General features: G+C 40.9%; 1 protein-coding gene across 1 annotated transcript in view; it reads right to left on the bottom strand.

The window, feature by feature from the left end:
- Positions 1-20240, bottom strand: part of LOC110834177 (uncharacterized) — a 327297-nt gene that overhangs the window by 286497 nt on the left and 20560 nt on the right. The window contains exon 3 of the mRNA XM_087349345.1: positions 4312-4487. Within this exon, the coding sequence (XP_087205471.1) occupies positions 4312-4487 (176 nt within the window). The remainder of the gene's footprint in view (positions 1-4311; positions 4488-20240) is intronic.

The following is a 20240-nucleotide window of genomic DNA, read 5'->3' as shown; positions in this document are numbered from 1 at the left end:
AGGCCAGCTCCTACAACCCTCGTGACATTTTTAAGGCTTCCCTGTTTCGGGGGGAGGGGGGTCTCGTGGAAGTGGTGTGCCTGAGTACAATCCCTTCAGGATTCAAAGCCTTTCTCGGCCTTTGTTTGTAGTTTTTAATCGAACAAATATCTGTAGACCCTGAACCGAAACGAGCACTGTAAGAGTACGTCTTTTAAGTGTACTTCCATTTCGGAAATAAATTATTCTGTGACAGACATCCGTCTTGCTTCGTTCTGAAAAATGTTTCACTGCGTTCGTAGTTCGTCTTTGGGTTCACTCCCTGGTGTACAGCGAAGGCGAACGACTGGCATTCGATCCGAACCAGAACAGAGATGTAAAGACAGGGGTCTGCTTTCTGTACTTCTGCACCCGACTAAATATTTAGCATCCTTCAGCCTCCCCCCCCCCCCCCCCCCGGACACGCGACGTTCATTCTTCATTCAGTATTTACACTCCGAACAGAGCAGGCGACGTCACAAGACAACGCCCCCTGAATCATTTACATGTTCAGGCTACCTAGAAACGCCCCTGCACGCCGCAATTAGTCTTCGTTTAGACCAAGAACCCTTCCTCATCAGCAACAAACAAACAAACAAACAAATAATATTTCAGACATTAACTTAGGGACGATTAATAGTCGATACATTCCACTGTCACTGATCAGTTACGCTGGAGATAAAGATGACGAACATGAAGAAGGCAGACAAAACAGCGGAGAAGCAGCAGCAACAACCCAGCTTCATTCAACCAAAACTTTATTTTTAAAAAGTAGGTCGTCAGCCCCTTACACACCTGAGACAATGGACAATGACCAGCAAAAGACCAGTAAGCCTCTACCCCAGTGGTATTCAACCTTTCTTGTTCGCGTGCCCCCAGATATAATTTCTCTTCAACTTTGTACCCCCAAAGTTGTTGGTGTATAATTCAAGTTATACATAGTATATAATCTACATCTAAAATAAATTAAATAAATTACATTAATGATTATTCAGTGTTTATCATAAAATAATATTTTTTTAAAAATTTCACGTACCCCCTAAGATGTCTTCGCGTACCCCCAGATATAATTTCTCTTCAACTTTGTACCCCCAAAGTTGTTGGTGTATAATTCAAGTTATACGTAGTATATAATCTACATCTAAAATAAATTAAATAAATTACATTAATGATTATTCAGTGTTTATCATAAAATAATATTTTTTTAAAAATTTCACGTACCCCCTAAGATGTCTTCGCGTACCCCAGGTTGAATACCACTGCTCTAATACATCAACCACTGTCACGACCTTGAGACACAGGGGTCAGCGACCTTTTAATTACCGTGGGTCGCATTAACTACTTTTATTCTGAAGATGACTCTCTTCTGGGTTGTTGTGCCAGAGGTCCTTGCTGCTTCCATCGTCGGGGCGACCAAAATTCCACTTCTCGCGTCTCACTTGATACATTCCCCGTCCATTTCATCCTCCCTGATTTCAACATCGTAATAATATTCAATGAAGAAGCTCCTCATTAGAGAAATCTTCTTAGGAGCATTCATTAAATCGCAATCGTGTGCGTGAGATATGAACTCTTGTTTCCTGAATAGCGGTTTTGAGAGCCCTCGTTGTAATTTATTATCGCAAATTGCATTCGTTCGCACTGCGAAACTTCAGGTTACACGAATTCAGAAAGAGCTAAATTAATTATCTGAAGATTCTGCACGAAAGCTTGAGTGGGATTTTCATTACTTCCGGGCACGAAAGGCAATGACGTAACAACTTCTGAAACGACAACGACCAATCAAATGATCTTGGTGATTATTGGCTTCTCGATTTATTTAAACGAAATTTTTAAATGTGTATTTCATACGTCAAATGGCTTGCAAACTATCAGTGACATGTTAGACTAACTAACTAACTAACTAACTAACTAACTAGATGGTTTACGGAACCCGAAGGTTCATCGACGAATTAATCAAAGCCCTCCACCGAACCCTGCCCTGCGCCAACAAAATCCAGTCTCCTTCAACTCCTATCTCCCATAGATACCGCCTTAGATTATCCTCCCATCTACGTCTAGGTCTCCCCAGGGGTCTCTTCACCTCAGGCTTCCCAAATAGTGGACCCAACCAACCAGATGGCTTACGGAACCCGAAGGTTCATCGACGAATTAACCAAAGCCCTCCACCGGACCCTGTCCTGGGCCAACGAAACCCAGTCTCCTTCAACTTCTATCTCCCATAGATCCCGCCTGAGATTATCCTCCCAACTACGTCTAGGTCTCCCCAGCGGTCTCTTCTCCTCAGTGATATGTTGGACACGACGTTAAATAGTTCTAATCTATATTCATATTACTGCGGAGTATTTTCGTGGATGGACATAAATATAACATAAGAAACAACAGAGAACGTTAAAAAATCCCTGTTCGATTATGGCACACTGACATGACGATTTCAAGATTATTATTCAAGCCGGTCTCCCTTAGAAACTTCACTAACATAAGCTCGCAGGTAACAGACACGTGGAAAAGTTATCGTTAAGGACACGGCACTTAATTTCACGAGGTATAAATCACTGAAGTCTCCGATACCCGCATTACTTATGGCAACTTTCCATGGTTACAAAACAGCTGACGGCTGTCACGCGCAGCGGTACACAAAGCCTCCTCGGGCGACAATCTGGCAGTCGCAAGCACATTACAATCAGCTGTGGGGCGGGATGGGGGGGTGGGAGCTAATTAGCACCGCAATTAATTTTCGAATCGTGCTGGCTGCTCTACCACAAACTTACTAGGTTGTTGTAATTTTGTCTCACAATTCATGGTCCCGCAACTTAAATATTTACGAAGCAAACGAAATTAGTTTCCGAAACTTTACAAGTCTGCGTTTACACCTGTCCAACATTTCGCTGAAAATCGGATATACTTCAGGAATTTGCTGAGAGCGTACGAATAAGTTTCAACAGCTATGAAATAAAATACTTAGATTTATTTACTTTCAATATCAGTCATTTTTGTGACTGGCTACAGACTGGACGACCGGGGTTCGATCCCCGACAAAGGCAGAGGAATTTTTTCCTCTAGCCTCTGCGTCCAGACCGGCTCTGGGGCCCACCCAGTCTCCAATCCAATGGGTACCGGGGTCCTTTCCCGGGGGTGTAAAACGCAGGTGGGGCGTGATGCTGACCACTCACCCCCATCTAGTGCCGAGGTCAAGAATGAGTAGGAGCTATATCACCTCTCCCCCCAAGCGCCTACATGGCGTATAGTAGGACAGCTTTATTTTTTTAATCGATACTTGCATCTCATATTAGGAGGCGAAATTCATCCCACACATTATAATCCATGTTTCTAAACTGAAGAAATGTTACCAACAAACTCTTAGAGTCAAACAAATTCAGATTTATCATTTAATTTCCTCCTCCAAAAATTCACCCTCTCGCGTAATAAATCAAAACAAATGAGGCTGATATTTTCAGGAATGTCGCCACCTTATGGTGTCAGGAAGATATGTATCTGGCCCCCTCCTCACCCTCACGCGCAACCCTTCTCACAATTTCATTGTCTTCTAAATAAATCTAAAATCTAATTTTCCAGCCAACCCAAATACAAAGTCGTATTCTTTTAAACCAGATCAGAGATAGGAGAGAAACCTCATTATGACGAACTTATCTATAACGAAATCCCACATATAACGAACCACCGACTTTATTCTGACTTCTGTATAAGGAACAACTTAATTTCTGATTTCTTATCTTCTTGTATAACAAAACACAAGTCGAAATTGAAAAAACAAAGAAGGCACGGTGACCCAATTTTCAACACTGTCGCACTGCTAGCTGTGGCTTTCCAAAGATACGCGATTTTTCTCAGTAATATCTTCTCTTGCGTCGAAAATTCCCCCCCCCCCATTTTCATCACAATCGTTGTAAAATACAGAATGCCCCAAAAATATGTATACACAAGGCAACTTTTTTAGCTGCTTGTCAGTCAGTTGGTCACCCCTGGCAAATGTTCCACGAATCTGTGGTCATTTTTAACACCTACACTAGATTTACTAATCCGTTAGGTGCCAGTGTTGACGTATGTAACAGTGTAGGTTATTAAAATTGCTTTATTTCATTCACTCAATATGTGTATACATGTTGGGACATTTTGTATATTCGCCACTCAGTTCCTAATCGCCGTCACAAGACTGGTATGTGCTAAGGGAGGACAACGATGAAATGTCAGTATTAAGGGACCATGAGCCCCACAAATATATATATATACATAACGTAAAAATGTTTGGTATCATAACACAGGGCCACTTACCTTGAGTCGGATGACGGCACAGGGGTAGGTACCCTGGGTGGTAACACAGGTATGGGGGTACCTCTCCTACGAACAGCGCCTCCGGGTCCCCGTCCGAACCCAGCGTGATGGCTTCTACTACGCTCCTGCTCCCTCTTCGGGGAAGCCTCCATGTCGCTGTCGCAACGGGAACTAGCCTGTAACATGGCCCCAACGATCACCGTTACTTCACTGCAAATTTGGTGCATGAAATAATTTTATAGATCGCTGAATATTTCTACATCTAAACCAATGTGGAAATAATTTAAAATCTTCATAACACAGGCCTCAACTAAAATGTATGCCATTTTATAACGCAGAACAAGAATATAAGCCTAATAAGTAGGCCTACTTTAAAAGGCGTAAAATTGTATAAAAGGTGATATAATTTGAGACCTGCATTACAACCGTGTGTGACAGGCGAACTTTTAAAAATGAAGATGGCGGATCCTGCGTCATGCGTAAAGCAAGCAGTTGACGGTAGGAACTTAGAAGTACGAGGCGTTGTCAAGAATACCGACAGACATGACGTCAGATTCTTCTTCATAAAAAAAAATATATCAGAATACTTTTACGAGAACAATTCTCGAAAATGATTACCCAAGTCAAGCAGTTTTAAAAGTGAAAGCTGCTGAGAGCCGAAGAAACTAGGGAAAATGAAAAATTTGTCAAAAAAACAATTCGAATAGTAGAAATAATCGTCAATGGGAAATTATATAACCCGAACTTTATTACTTCCTGTTATACGCGGGGCAAAGGGTTCAATGTCCCAGAAGCGAGTGGAGAAACCGGAAGTTCTTAAAACGTAATGTAAGAGGGTTTTTATTTTTTATTTTTACCGGAATCGGCCCTACGGTAAGGATAAATAACATTCTCCTACGTTCCACCAGGTTTGGTCCTTCGTCGTGTTGAACCGCTCGCAGTCGACAATGTTAGTATTTTTCTAACAGCGTAACATTTACATTGGTTTTCTTACAGCATTCAAAGGTAGAACTTCGATCCTTTTTCATACAGACTAGTGTTTCTGATTCGATGAGCTCTTTACATTCCCTCGGCACAGCTAGGTCGAACGGATATTCTATCATCGATCTATCGAAATCGCTACACATCGATAATTGTCGTTCGCTTCTTACCGCGAGATCGCGCCCGGTTCAGTATGAGATTTGTGGTGGACAACGAATTGGCCCTGAGTCCTTCAGCTTCCCCCTGTCAGAACCATTCCACCGCCGTTCCATATTCACTCATGTATCATCTGGGGGATGGACAAAGGGTCCTTCAGACCCAGAAAAACTACATCAGTAACTGGATCTCTTGAGACAGACGCTGGAGGTTAAACATCACCACTGAACACGATCCAGAATCAACTACGCCAAGCTCCCAGCCTCACGACCTATTTTCCTAACATCTATCTTAATGTTATCCACCCATAAAGATTTCGGTCTTCTTTGGGCATTTCATAACCAAAGAAATTTCTCAATGTATTAGACGACGTCGTACCGGTTACTTAGGTCATATTGGATCGGCATTTTCTCTGTGTAGGTAGATACTGTGCTCGGGTTGATCTCCCATGTACGAGTAATGTCTAAACAGATGAATATAATTTTAGAAGTATCGAACAGACCATGGGACCTAATCAGTAAAAGCTAACAAAGAATGTCATGTGACGTCGAAAATAAATGACGGACTGATTGGGGTTTGGTATTTTGGAAAGATATGTTAACAAGTGGTAACACCCTGCGGTTAATTCTGACAGTTGTCTGGTGGGCACGGAGAAAATCACGACAAACTTTACTTCGGAGAAGAGACCTCTTGGCCGAGACTCCAAATCAAAATTTCCGATTACCAAAAGGCGAGAAAATTTCGATATTAAAATACAATCGAAATCACTCATACCGCGTTTAATATTCAGACTCGTTAAATACAGACATTCACTTAATCGTTGTTGTACGTTGGCTGTGTCAAAGTGATAACCCGCGTCTCCTTTCAAATAACCAGAGATAAAAATTCACCCAGTCCCCGAAGTTTTATTTTTCAGGGATGGGAAATTTATATTACTTCTCCCTTGCACTTTGAATTTCTACCCGTCAACTCCCGCGGCCGCTGGATTTTCCAGTTCTGTCAAGGCAAACACTGATAATTGCTTGTCAAACAAAAATGACGAAGACTTCTTTTAGAAATAGGACGAGGGAACCCAAGGGCGGTCCTGAGGGACCCAATTAGCTTTAGAAAATACTTCCACTTCTGAATATTGTTGTAGTAGTCCGCTGAGGACGAAGATCTCATGAACACTATCACCTTTCATAACCTGCAGTCCTTCACACTTTTAATACTTTTGTAATTCCCACCACAGAGATCGAATACCACAAAAACGCTACCAAACTTCCCCGTATGGAGAAGCTAAGTGAAGAATGTATATATTGTCTTCACCGTATCGGTTGGTACACCTCAGTTTACCAGAAATTATGCTGAAGTTCTATTTCCAGAAGTTTCAGAGACTCTTCTGTTCGCCTCCGATCAATTCCTCTCCCCACAAGCGCCTACATGGCGTGTAGCTGGACAGCCAAGGACGCTGCTTCATAAAAATGTACGGTTTTTAATCATGATTCAATAGTTTCGTTTGAAACATTCTTCGATCTAATAATACTTTATAAATACGTGTGAAATTGTTCTTAGACTTGTGTGTAAGATGTATTAATATATTTCACACATGAATTCTCAGATTAAGTCGAAGCAGGATCGCACAAGTCAATATTACACGTGAACGTAATTTATTTTATTAATCGTCGGTTCTCAAATAAGGATACTCGAGTGTATTTTGGATGTACAAACTGCCTTTTAAATTAAAATGATACTTTTATTGAAAGAGCTGTTTAATTTCACGGTCCCAGTGGCCATAAAATATAATATCCTTACACAGTTCATGAAATGGCTGCTACTCTGAGTATATATTTTGAACAAATATACGCTCATATGTTTATTTTTCCTACAGAAAGGATTTCTGTCTTTAGATGTACGACTTTGTAGAAAAGAGAGAGAGAGAAATGGGTGGGGGGGGGGGGGAGTCAGGACTTTCATGTCAATAGATGCTCATCGCCTGCGACCCTTATTCCAAAACGTGAGTTTATTTTACCGTCGTATGTCTGAGGGAACAACGCGATCAGCGACGTTCCATTTCAAGTTCAAGCTTGTTTGCTTTTCCATCGGTCACGGAAAAATCTTCAGCCAGTGTCAAAACCATTTCCATGCTTTAAAACTTTCTCCTGCAAGGCCTGGAAGATTTTTGACTAAACCTGTTATCAATAAAACAGAAAGCAACAAGACTGAAATATTTCTCTCTGTTTCGGGGCCCGCACTTCTCTGATCTGAGGTTTCATCTTTAAGGAAGAAACATAAAATGCATACAGAATTTTGGTAAGGAGAACACTTGTAAAAAATGTCAATTGGGGAAACACAGGAAAATGCATTTTTGAGATTGTCAAATGGCGTAACACAACGACGAACATTTTTATGACAGCGGATGGATATTTGGGGTGCTGTCTGTCAGACGTTGAGCGATGCTGTCTGACGTCACTAAAGTCTCCCAACCAGGGGGCTAAATGCCAGGTAGAATCCGTCTTTACCTCCCTCAGCCCCCGAGGGTATCCTCGGCGACCTCTGAACACACTATCCCTCAAAGTGCGCCAAAAACTACAAAAAGATTATTTGAGTGAGAAAGAAAACATCCAGTGGCGGATTTATTTTAAAACATAAGAGAACTCAAGATATTTTCAGTATGACCGCCGTGAGAACATAAAATCCTACTGAAGTCCAGGTTCTTACAGCATACAATTATATTGAAGATTGCTGCCTTCTGGGACGCTGTCCCGTGTTCTCTTGGCAGAAACTTAGAAACGTTTCAGGGGTTCTTGCCGCCTCCATCAACAGAGCGGAGAGACTGTAAGCGATTTACTAAATGACGTAAGAAAAGTCGATTATTTCACGTTCCGAATCGTAATTTTCAGTTTCAAGAGCCGATAACGATTTAAAATTATAATGAAATATCCTCGGATTTCAGCGCAAAATTCTATAGACCAACAACATTAACTTTTTAAAGTCAAAGTTTGCATTGAAGTGTTTATCTAATGATTCACTAAAGCTAGCATGAACATATTTGTTGCTAATACATTTATGCAACATCGGACATTAAATTAATAACGTTGTATTCATCGCCCTAACGATGGAGGCAGTATGACCTCTGAAACGTCGGTAAACGTCTACCAGATTACACGGTGCAACGACCCAGAAGAGAGCAATCTTCAATATAATTGTATGCTGCACTGTTGCGCTTATAAGGTATTTTTGTGATAAAAATTACACGGCAGTATAAATACCAACAGCAGACATTCAGGTAAACGTCTGTATCTTAACACACAGGAGATGATTTGATATCGCCAGATTTTCATGGCGGTATGCTGACACATGCTTTGGTCTTTAAAGAGTGATGGCACCGAAGATCTAAAAAAAAAAATGTTGGCAACCCTGCCAACAATAACAACGTGTCATCACCCACAAGCACCAGGAAATGAAATCTTTATTTTTTATGGTAAACAAAACAATTTTAGAATTTCAAGGTAGCTGTATTTTACGCTCAAAGCAAGATTTGCTGAGTTACTTTCAAAAAAAAAAGTAAAGAAATTTGTTTACAAAGCTAAGTTATCAAATCGCTAAAGATGTCAATAAATAGACGACAGCGTTCTCACCAAAATAATTCAGAAATGGACCAGCACAGAATTTAAGATTTCATTCAAAATCTCTCATCATATAATATGTCACATACAAGAAAGTCTCAAGCAATTAACTCCATGGAAACGAGTCCTTTTTGAGAAGGTAGCAGTTTCTCAGCTACACATTCAAAATATTCACTCAATGTGACCATTCCAAAATTTATAACAATTAATAATAACTGGAAGTTGTAAGATTTTAAGATGGTCGTCTTCTGGGTTGCCGCGGCGTGTAGTCTGGTAGACGTTTATCGACGTTTCAGAGGTCCTTGCTGACCATCATCATAGCCCTGAAATCCTCTAAACCGTAAGTAAACACCAGATACAAAAACGAGTATTCACTCTTACCGAGGTCTTCATTTACAAGAGGTCTACAATATTCTGTGCCTTGCTTAATATCTGCTTGTTAGCATGATTAAAAGTCAAGGAACAGAGGTGTCCTATTTCCATTAGACTCACGAGTCACTGCACAGCCTGCTAAGCACATGTAGTCACGAATGACTGTTGCAACTCGATGTGTATAATTGGCTGGTTCAGCACAGTTAAGACTTTGAAGACGTAAATATCTCTCGCTACATACGATTTAATACCAAAGGCAGTTGTACGAATGAATGCTATTAAGTTGTGAAAACGTCGCCCTGACGCGGAGACATCCCTGCTGTCACCCCGTTGTCATGGATCGGTTTTAAAGCTGAATAATCAATTAACTCCGCTCTACGCGTTCAAATAAAAAAAAATCCTGCCTAAAAGGATTTAACTGTTTCATATGATGCGCTCGTACATGTGAATTGAAAATTCCTCCCTGCGTCATTTTTTTGTGAAATCTATCACTCACTCTGTTAAAACCACCATTGATTCATAAGCGCAACTCCATGTTACATCAGCGCCTCGGCCTACGCCTTAACATGCATCACGTGCTGGCCGAAACTCGTCTCATATTCAATAATCCAGTCCGTACCGCGAAGAAAACACCACACTTCACCATTACGAAGATCAATTGGTTAACGCTGTTTAAGGAATTAATCGCTGTTTACAGTGAGAATCGTACGAAACACATAAACACAGAATTCAGAGTTATTGATTGTTAAATCAACAACTGGTACCCTGTACGTGATTTTATGCCTATTATGATTATCTGATTAATCTACAGCGTACTTCACATGTTTCTACCATTCAAAAAAGAAGAATGTCCTATTAACACGTAAGTTACCAACACTTCTCTAGAAGCATCACGAAGATTAGGTGTTACGTGTTATTTGAACAGACTGTATGGCCGGCGTCTTATGCACACACGCTGTAAGAACAAGCTTATAAAACGGTTATTGTACACAGAAGCTTATTAGAACATGTGGTCCAAATTGGGGTGCGCACATCAAGAGGGGTGGAAGAATAAGAACAAGAATGCCACCAAATGATGCCACTGCACCCCCCACCCCCACCCCATATCCCGCGTTGTTCCAACCCCAAAAGGAAATGCTAAAAATGGTTCCAGGAACAGTTAATTCTGATTTCTGTTCAATATGCACTTTCTGTGAACATGGCGACGAGGATAATATTTTGACAAAGCGAACAGAAAGAATTGGGGAGGGAGGGAGGAGAAATTAAAACACTTTCAATGAATATCTTCAAAATTTGTACCCTTCACCGAAAATTATTAGAGTCATTAAATCATCGAGGATGGGATGAGCAGAACATGTAGTACGCATGGAAGACAGGTAAAATTAATACGACATTCTTCCCCCCCCCCAAAAAAAAATATCTGAAGATCACTTAGGAGAAAGGCGTAGATGCTAGAATAATATTAAATCGGAATAAACAGAGTGAGGGCATGGATTGGATTTAGCTGGCTCAGGGCAGGGTGCAGTTACTGTTGTGAACGTAGTACTGAACCTTCTGGAATCGATAAACGTCGGAGAAGTTCGTGAGTATCTTAGCAACCATCAGTTTCCCAAGAAGAATCTTCATTCACAAAGCAAAATACAGCGTTATTGAACGTTAAAGTTAGTGGTACGTATTGTTACCACTGAGTTTAATGGACAAATGATGATATATCTTATTATCCTACGAATACTTTTTAAAGAACATATTTAACCAGTTGTTAATAATAATAAATACAGAGTTCTAAAATATTTTAAAATTAAATATTTTGAGGGAATGGGGGTACCACATACAAACTACCTTCTTCATGATTTCATTTGATTTGAAGCTACATCAATACTGACTGAGCTTAAAACTGTTCAGAAATTAAAATTAAAATCAAAATTGTTTCGGCGGTCGGCGCTGACAGCAGGCTGGCGGGTTGTACTGGGTCTATTTAAATGTGAATATGTGGTTGGGGCGGAGATCTCTCTAGGGAGGGTCACTATGCGGGCAGGAGCGTCCCCAGCGCAGGACAAACAGAGAGACTTAAGATCACTTAGTCATTTCGAAACAATATCTATTCAGTCACGACCCAACAAAAATCATATGCACGTGTCGTGACATTCCTTTTAAATGTAAAGTGTCATTATCACATGTCCCACACACCAAGCCGCTTCGCTACTTCCCTCTTCATTTGTTTTCATTGTAGTTTTTTCTTTCATATGTTACGAATGTGGGGGGGAAAGAATTTCGTTCACGGAATTACTACAAAAGCCTCCTAAAATATTTATTTCTGTATTTACACACCACACATGGTTTTACTTGTGACATTTCAGGTCCTCACAACGTCGAGACTGATGATGACAGTCTTCTCGGTTGTTGCACCGACGTTTCGGAGGTCTTTGCTGCCTCCATCATCAGGTTAATGTTTATGGACACAGCAAGGACCTCTGAAACATCAGTTTCTACCACACAGCCGTCTTCAGAGATTTGCAAAAGATGAAAAGGAATGTCGTAATCGAACCACGGTGTTTTGCCTGGGACTGTACACGAACTTTCTTATGGAGTCAGTGCGCTGCTTATATCAACAAAGTAGCGGAGATGAAACAAGTTGGTATAAAAGTATATTTGTGTAAGTTCATAACGTCTTCAGTAAGGTCGGCTGGTACAGAACAGTTGATACATCTGACAACTCAAATTGTTTACGTCAATCTGCGAGTGGGACAAAACAAATTGAACGATACTTACTACATGTACAAGCAGAACTAAAACTTCGCGGCAAATGCTCATTTACGGAAGCTTTTAAAAATTCCCCCGGGAGGGAACAGGAATTATCACACCTGAGTAAAACCAAGACTCTAAACGCATAAGCCATGTATTGATCGGATATCCGTCATTCCCAGAAATTCGCAGACTAGGAATGAAGCATTCAAGATCTTAGTCCAAAATCCTCAAGGGAGATTTTGGCGTAAATTGAAGTATAATATTAAAATGAACATTAAAAAACAGAATATGGTCTTTTCGCTTCTGAACAAGGGCATTGCTCAATGGAGTCAGCCAGCTACTGGTCAGTTAGTAAACGAGTAATGAATTTATTGACACTACAAGAAAATCATTCCAACACAATCTTTTTCCACCATTCGCCCACATACAGCACAATAACATCGAAATAAAAGACAATTTCCAAAAAAACATTTGGCCTTCTCATTTGCGGATGATAACGTTGTGTTGCTCGCTTTTCCCGATAGGAGTCACTACTGACTGCTGTGATTTATTCAGGACACACACACACACAGCAGGAACGTAATAAGAGGGGTCATTAATCTGTTTTGGGGGGGGGGGGGGAGCGTCGACTTGTCTAATGGAATGGGTCATATGAGTAACAGTATCAAAAGTCTGTCCTTCTGAAGACATTTCAAGCAATGACTCACGTGATGTTATTAGGAACGCGTTAAGGGGCTGTAAGCAAATTATTCACTCCTTTATCGGACACACAACTCCTAAATCTCCCCTACAGATCGTAACTGTTAACTTGTTCCATAAAGACCGACCATTAATAATACTTAACAGGGTAGAAGCCAGAATGGTCCGAGTTCAAATTGGTCTTCAAAGCATTGTCTCTTTCGCTGTTCGTGTGTTACAAAATGAAGTTAAATATGTGCAGGACTGGCTGGACAAAACGAAAGTTGGCTTTCTACTAGTATTTCCCTGCGACATTGTACGGAAAGTTGCGATTTCCTAATTTTGCAATTTCAAGTTTTCTTTTGTGCAGAAAATTTCGTTTCGGAAAAGGAAGGTCAACCCTGAACCATGGAACAACAAGACTTTTCAATATGAACTAACGATTCACCCAACCAAACCCCTCGCAGACAGAAACCTGTACATATTCTTCGATATTTTCCTTCCAAATGGTTCATAAACGTTTCGAAAGCTGGGTATGCTTCCATCATCAGGTGGATAACACGTCGCATGACTGCAGAAGATTGGCTCCACTTTGCAGAAGGAACAAACCGGCTTCATTAATCGTTCAGACCAATCTTCAGAGCCCTCGAAAAAACCGTAATTAAATATTAGATCCTCTTTCCACGGCGAGACGACAAAGGGCATTGCATATCGGGTTGCCGGGTGTTAGGGCAGACGACCCCGACCCCCGTTACACAATTCCCCTGACAAAACTGAAGAAGCCACGAAATGCCTCGTTCCTATCCCAAATCCACTAATTTTACGTTTGTCTACACTTCATCTGTAGTCACTCACTGCCTGTCTTATCGTCTCTGCTAATTGTCTGGTTCTTCATCAATACTGGCATTGTTAGTATAGTAACGCCACCGCACGACGGCTAATGGAATCACACTTGAAATCCTGTTACCCTGTTATTTCCGCGTCAATTCACCGCGGAGACGTCGTCGTGACTGTATTAGACCTGTGCATATCTACTGCAACAACGGGCATGTTCCAGATACTGAGAGCATTTTCTGGTTAATCACTATAACAATGAAAATATTCCAAAAAGTCGAGAAATGTCTGGTTAACAATGAAAATGTTCCAAAAAAGCAAGCATTGTCTGGTTTATTATAACAATGAACATGTTCCAAAAAGTTGAGAAATGTCTGGTTAACAATGAACATGTTCCAAAAAACAAGCATTGTCTGGTTTATTATAACAATGAACATGTTCCAAAAAGTTGAGAAATGTCTGGTTAACAATGAACATGTTCCAAAAAAGCAAGCATTGTCTGGCTTATTATAACAATGAACATGTTCAAAAAGTTGAGAAATGTCTGGTTAACAATGAACATGTTCCAAAAAAGCAAGCATTGTCTGGTTTATTATAACAATGGACATGTTCCAAAAAGTTGAGAAATGTCTGGTTAACAATAAACATGTTCCCAAAAAGCAAGCATTGTCTGGTTTATTATAACAATGAACATGTTCAAAAAAGTTGAGAAATGTCTGGTTAACAATAAACATGTTCCAAAAAAGCAAGCATTGTCTGGTTAACAATGAACATGTTCCAAAAAAGCAAGCATTGTCTGGTTTATTATAACAATGAACGTGTTCCAAAAAATCTGGCAATCTGTAATTTTGTTTCGGCATCGATGTTGCTCGTCGGTTCAAGTTTTACACCAAGACTCCGATCATTGTGTCAGGATGTCGCCATCAGCGTTCCTCCCTTGTGCTTTGCGTGTACACTGAATCACGCTTTGCTTGCTTGTTTGAAGTAATCAAACGTTCATCCAATTTTAACCTTAACGAACACTACAAAAGCAGCACAACAGTCACGCGGGGAGAACTTGCTGATGACAGAAATTAAATCAAATGTCGACGGCTAATTTATCGTGCAAACACGTGTGTGTGAGGCGATGTGTAACATACTGGTTGCAAGTCAATTCCGCACCCGACGAACTAGTTAAGCGAATTCACTTGCAGAGAATGCTCACTTAAGCAGCGCGTAACCACGTCAGGATTTCCACTGCACGCGGCCGCGTGTTATTCTTACACGTACAGCAGAATGGACCATCGCAAACAAATCAAATGCGATACACATAAAACATTCTCTGAAACATTTTAACACCAAAGCTCAGAAGTTTTTGACCGGCGAGTCAGTCTGAGGGCGTTGACAAAACGTTCGCGGCAGGCGTACACACTGAATTCGGGTAAATCCGTGTCTGTCAGCAGGCAATAATAGTCCCTAAGCAAAGATAATGGAGCGAAATTGATTTTCGGCAACAAAACTCCATTTTTTTAGCAGAATAATGAAGAGATATTGAAGGTATGACAATGGCGGGATACAGAATAATGAGTTTATGTATTACATATCAGTAAATGCATGTTGCTAAGTACGAATTTAGGGATATTATGTGTGTTCCGGGACGGAGAACACTTTCCGAGAGGGTAATTTCTAGAAAGAAAATTTAAAAAAACTTTTTATAAATTTGACAATTTTAAATTTTTTAAAATTTATAAATATTCTTAAACAAACCACTCAGTAGTTTTACGATCGTAGTTGTTTTCGCAGAATGGCTAACAGTGTGAACTGCTCAATAAATCCCTTAAAACTAGTCAGTCACCAAAGGCATTTCTCATCTCGGTTTCTTGGGGTGTCAAATAATCGCCATTTCCTTCCAACGAATTTGTTACACGCGGCCTGTAACACGTGTAAAGTCGGTGAGGTTTCCCCCCCTCCTTTTACATGTTTTGCCAAACTGCGGTTTAAACGTTCAACAGAAACAAAATGGTGACATGGAAGCTGCATCAGTGCGTAGTAGAGATTAAATGTCACCCCCAATTTGTTCTCGGTTGCAGCGTGAAATTGAACACCAACACATTTCAAGACATAATTAGTTGTTCCACCTATCTGTATCCATGTATGATCCTACAAATTACAACATGTCCAAGTACAGCCCAGCTCAAAACTGTTACGCTCAAATTTCTCACCACAAATAAATACAAGAAACAGGACATGAAACCTAATTGTCACCTCAAAACCTCCATCTTCAGACAGAGGCTGTCCTAGGAGTTGATGAAATGATAATATTAAAATGAATATTTCGAGTCGGGCGACAAGTACCTCTGAAACGTCGATAAACGTCTACAAGACCACACGGGGCAACAACCCAGGAGACAGCCATCTTCATAAAAATTGACCGGTTAAGAAATCAACACGGAAATTACCTCTCAGCTTCAGAACCACAAGACGTGATATCACAAGCGGTTCCAAAGAAGGCAGCCTGCATAACTTATTTCCTCGATCTGCTGTGCACGTCATTACCAGTTCACTGGTGCCTGGGTGGGTGGGGGGGTGGGGGGTTCGTCATAGTTCAGGACTCGAAATAAATTTTCGGATAGTCCTCACATATCAAGTTTAAAGAGTTTTTTTAAAAAAATATATAAAAATACGACATTGCAATTTGCATGTAAACTTAAGGCAGAAGCGATAATTTTGCTAAATTACACGTAATATGAAATCGATAAATTTTACTGTCCTCCCCCCCCCCCCCCCCCCGTACCCTAGCAGAGGCGAATTATGGAACTCATCATCAATATCGTCGCAAAATTAATGACTTTTAAAGTTTGTGGTACATACAGTTACCACTAGGCTTAAAAGGGTTCATTCACTGCTCAGTGTAAAAGCTTTTTCAAGTAAAATCTATAATACTTTCAAATCACTTTATTTGCCCTATTTTAAAAGTAAAGAGATCAATTTAAAAGTTTTTTTTTAAAAAAATTCATCGCATCATTTCTTTCATAGACCCATTTCTCATAAAGTACGCCAATCTACGGTTACTCCGGGGAACATAAGGTAGCGGAGTTTGTTGCCAACCCAACGACAGCCAGATTCTTAAAACAACCTCCTCCATCTTGTTTTTTTTTCCCCTTATTTGTTGCATCGTATTTGTGGACTGTCAAAATAATACGAACATGAAAAGAAATGAACAACTGAAGTTGATATTAGCGCAAATTGAAAACATTTTGATTCCCGAGTTCTGCTCCATATCGTAGGTACAACCGGGATTATTTCTGTCTGTATCACAGCAAACAATTTGCAATGCACAAAAAACCCTTCGGTCCACATACCTTTCAAAACATAAATACTGTATTGTACGTATTCACTTTATTGATTCCTTGACGTAAACGCGTTCATATTTTAGGCCCGCGGTTGTACAATACAATAACTGAATGATTTGGGGCGAGAAAAGAGTGAGGGCGTGTTGGCAAAAAGTTTCTGGACCGACGTGATGTTTAATTTTAGTCAAGAAACCAATTCTATCATCGCCGACGTACCTCTGGGGTCCATCCAGTCTCCTATCCAACCTGTACCGGGGTTCGTTTCCCCTGAGGGTTAATTCGCCGGGGAGTGAAGCTAACAACATATCTCCACCTATCGCCCAGGTTAAGAAAGCCTGGATCTGTACCTACTTTTCCCCCTAAAGCTCTTCCAACGACGAAGAAACTTAAACCCGCAAGAGCGTGGTTAGCATTCCTGCTTCGTGTATTCGGGAGGTCCCGAGTTCAATTCTTGACCGGCTAAATTGACTTTAGATTTTCGTGGTTTTCCAAAGTTCCTTCTGACAAATGCCGGAATAGTGACTTAAGTAAGATACCACCGCCTCCTTCCAAATCTTTTTCAATTAATTATTCATTAATCACCTTATCATTCAACGCTGAAAGGTCTGAGCCATTAACAGCATCGTTAAATGAGGCGTATATAAACAGAACCGATGACGTGGTCATTCAGATTTCCCCGCTGTACCACTCGCTATTAATTAATGTAACGAGACAATCTATCTGACCATCTGAAAGCGAGAGAGATGTGTCTGCGTTACTTAGATCTCCCGACAAGTACAGTCACCCAAAAAACGCTATCCTCAAACGTGGTGTAAACTCGTGTTGCGAATTACTACCGCCGCCACGCCATGCGCGCACTTCAAATACCGCGAAACAACAACAAATTGTGTGAGAGATTTGAGGATCTTACGGCGATGATAATAATTATGATGTTCTTCTGGGTTCTGGAGCAGTGTAAACTCGTCGGCAGATGACAACGTTCCGGAGAAACATACTTTCTGATCTTCAACCCTGAAGATGGAGGCAGTAATTTTCTTCGAAACACTGGCACCTACCGACGAGTATATAAAACCATAAAACCTTATTTTACAAAAATCAGTATAAAATATGAGTTAAACAAGAAAAAATTGTCTTTCGGCAGTCAGGGATTAAACCTGTCGACGCTGCGTCGATGGAACGGATTCACCTTCTGGTTACCATAAAAAGATGTCAGTTTAACAAATGATTTTCACGTGGTAGGAAATCATGAGAAGTCCCAGATTATTTTCGACGTGCAATGGCGTCTGAAACCATAAACTTAAAAACAAATATATTTCTATTCGTTTCTTTTTTTCGCTGAAGTTCTTAACTGCTACATTTCATGGTCCACTGTTTTCAATGTTCAAATAAAGTTAACTGTAACTGGATTATAGTCTTTGGCCAAGAGTGACCATTGGGCGAATAGACAGGCGGGCATAAAAGGGGTAGTTGCTAATCAACACGAAGGGGCAAGAGCCCCAACGTTGACCGTCCGTCCAAACTGTTTGCAGACAGAAGGGAACCCCAGCGCAAGTCAACAAAAATTAGTATATACTGTTCTGCCACATATTCATTTTCAAAGGGTGAAGGCAGGGGCGTGGGGGCCAATTGACGGTTGACATTTCACAGCAAAAAGACAATTTTAAAAAGTACGAGGGCAGACAGAGGATTTCTCCTCCGACCCGTGTCCAGACCGGCTCTGGGGCCCACCCAACTTCCTGTCCAATGGGTACCGGGGTCCTATCCCCCGGGGGAAAAATGCGGCCGGGACGTGACGCTGCCCACTCACCCCCCATCTAGTGCCGAGATTGAAAATTAGTAGGAGCTATACCTCCTCTCCCCTTAAGCGTCTACATGGCGAGCAGCGGGACATCCAGATAAATAAATACAATTCCTAGTAATTATTCCTTAAATTTGGATAACATGAAAAGCTTCTTAAATGGTAAACACGAACCAAATGCATCATCCAAACATGAATACAATGCTGAAGCACCTCCGAAACGTCGGTAAGCTTCAAAGCAGACGACAGTTCGCCACTGCCCAGTGGTAAAATAGGAACCACTCGAGGCCGGTACATAAATCCCCTTCGCCTCCTCGTACCTTAATCCGATGTCAATGCATTGCGCGCGCCGAGTTCTCCTCTTTGTGACAGAAAGAAACTCTCCTGGATCAAATCTACTTTACAGCTCACATCTGCACTGGGGGTGGGGAACAGAGTGTTTAAAATCAAAGCCCAGCGACCGCTAGTTTCTACGGATACACAGGAAGGGGCTATTTGTATAGCATCCGTTTTAATATTATCCTCTGGTCTCCCAAGTAGGTATTTCCACGGTTTTCTTTATTATACTTTCCGGCAACATCTTATGTTCCCCTTCTTTGTAACTGATCATTTAATTGTCTCTCGTGCTCAAACGTCGGGCCTGTCTACGATTAACACCTGCGACAGATCCAGGATCAGTGGAAAGAGGTCTTACGTGGCCGATAAAAAGTTCCTCGGCGCCCCTTACTTTTGGGCAATTAATTCTCCTCATATGCTAGCAAGAAATAGCCAACTCCCGGCATCAGAGGCCAGAGACCCAATATTACAAGTGATCGTTACACATTTTAATAAAAATTACCAGTTCCGTCTTTCAACAGGTGCACCAAAACTATAATTAATCATAATATTCGTGTTTCTCCCATCAGAATTTCACATCCACGCCATTGTAACCTCGTTTAATAAAAAGAAAATTATACAGATCTCAGATTTATTCACTACAAGTTTCCTTGTTCCACATAACTTTCTTAATACTAAACCTTCCAGCATCTCCAATGTAGCCCTGAAGACAGAGGCAATATGTGTCTCCGAAACGTTGGTATCTACCTACGAGCGTACACGATGACACATCACAGAACGTCATCATCACAATCATAATTCACGCAAAGGAGTTCACGAAGAAAACCTAACATTCGACAATCTTCGTTCCCTTGCAGGTCTCGTGGGGCAAGAAGACTCGAGCCAGATATTTTTCATACCTGCGGAATGAACTATGAAAAGAACGTATACGAACTAACAAACACTTTCATTTCCATACGAATGTCTTTAGATCATATACAAAAATGATTATTGCTAGTGACAGGCTTCGTGAAATGCCCTTTTGGAACAATGGATGTCAGAGCTGTACCACGAAGATGGCACTCCTGTATGAGGACCCGGAACAAAGAA

The sequence above is a fragment of the Zootermopsis nevadensis genome, unplaced genomic scaffold (assembly GCF_977971745.1).
Source record: "Zootermopsis nevadensis isolate Lab colony 2312 unplaced genomic scaffold, Znev_1.0 Znev_ptg000016l, whole genome shotgun sequence".
Taxonomy (NCBI): domain Eukaryota; kingdom Metazoa; phylum Arthropoda; class Insecta; order Blattodea; family Termopsidae; genus Zootermopsis; species Zootermopsis nevadensis.
The sequence above is the reverse complement of the archived record's forward strand: the minus strand, read 5'-3'. Positions and strand labels throughout refer to the sequence as shown.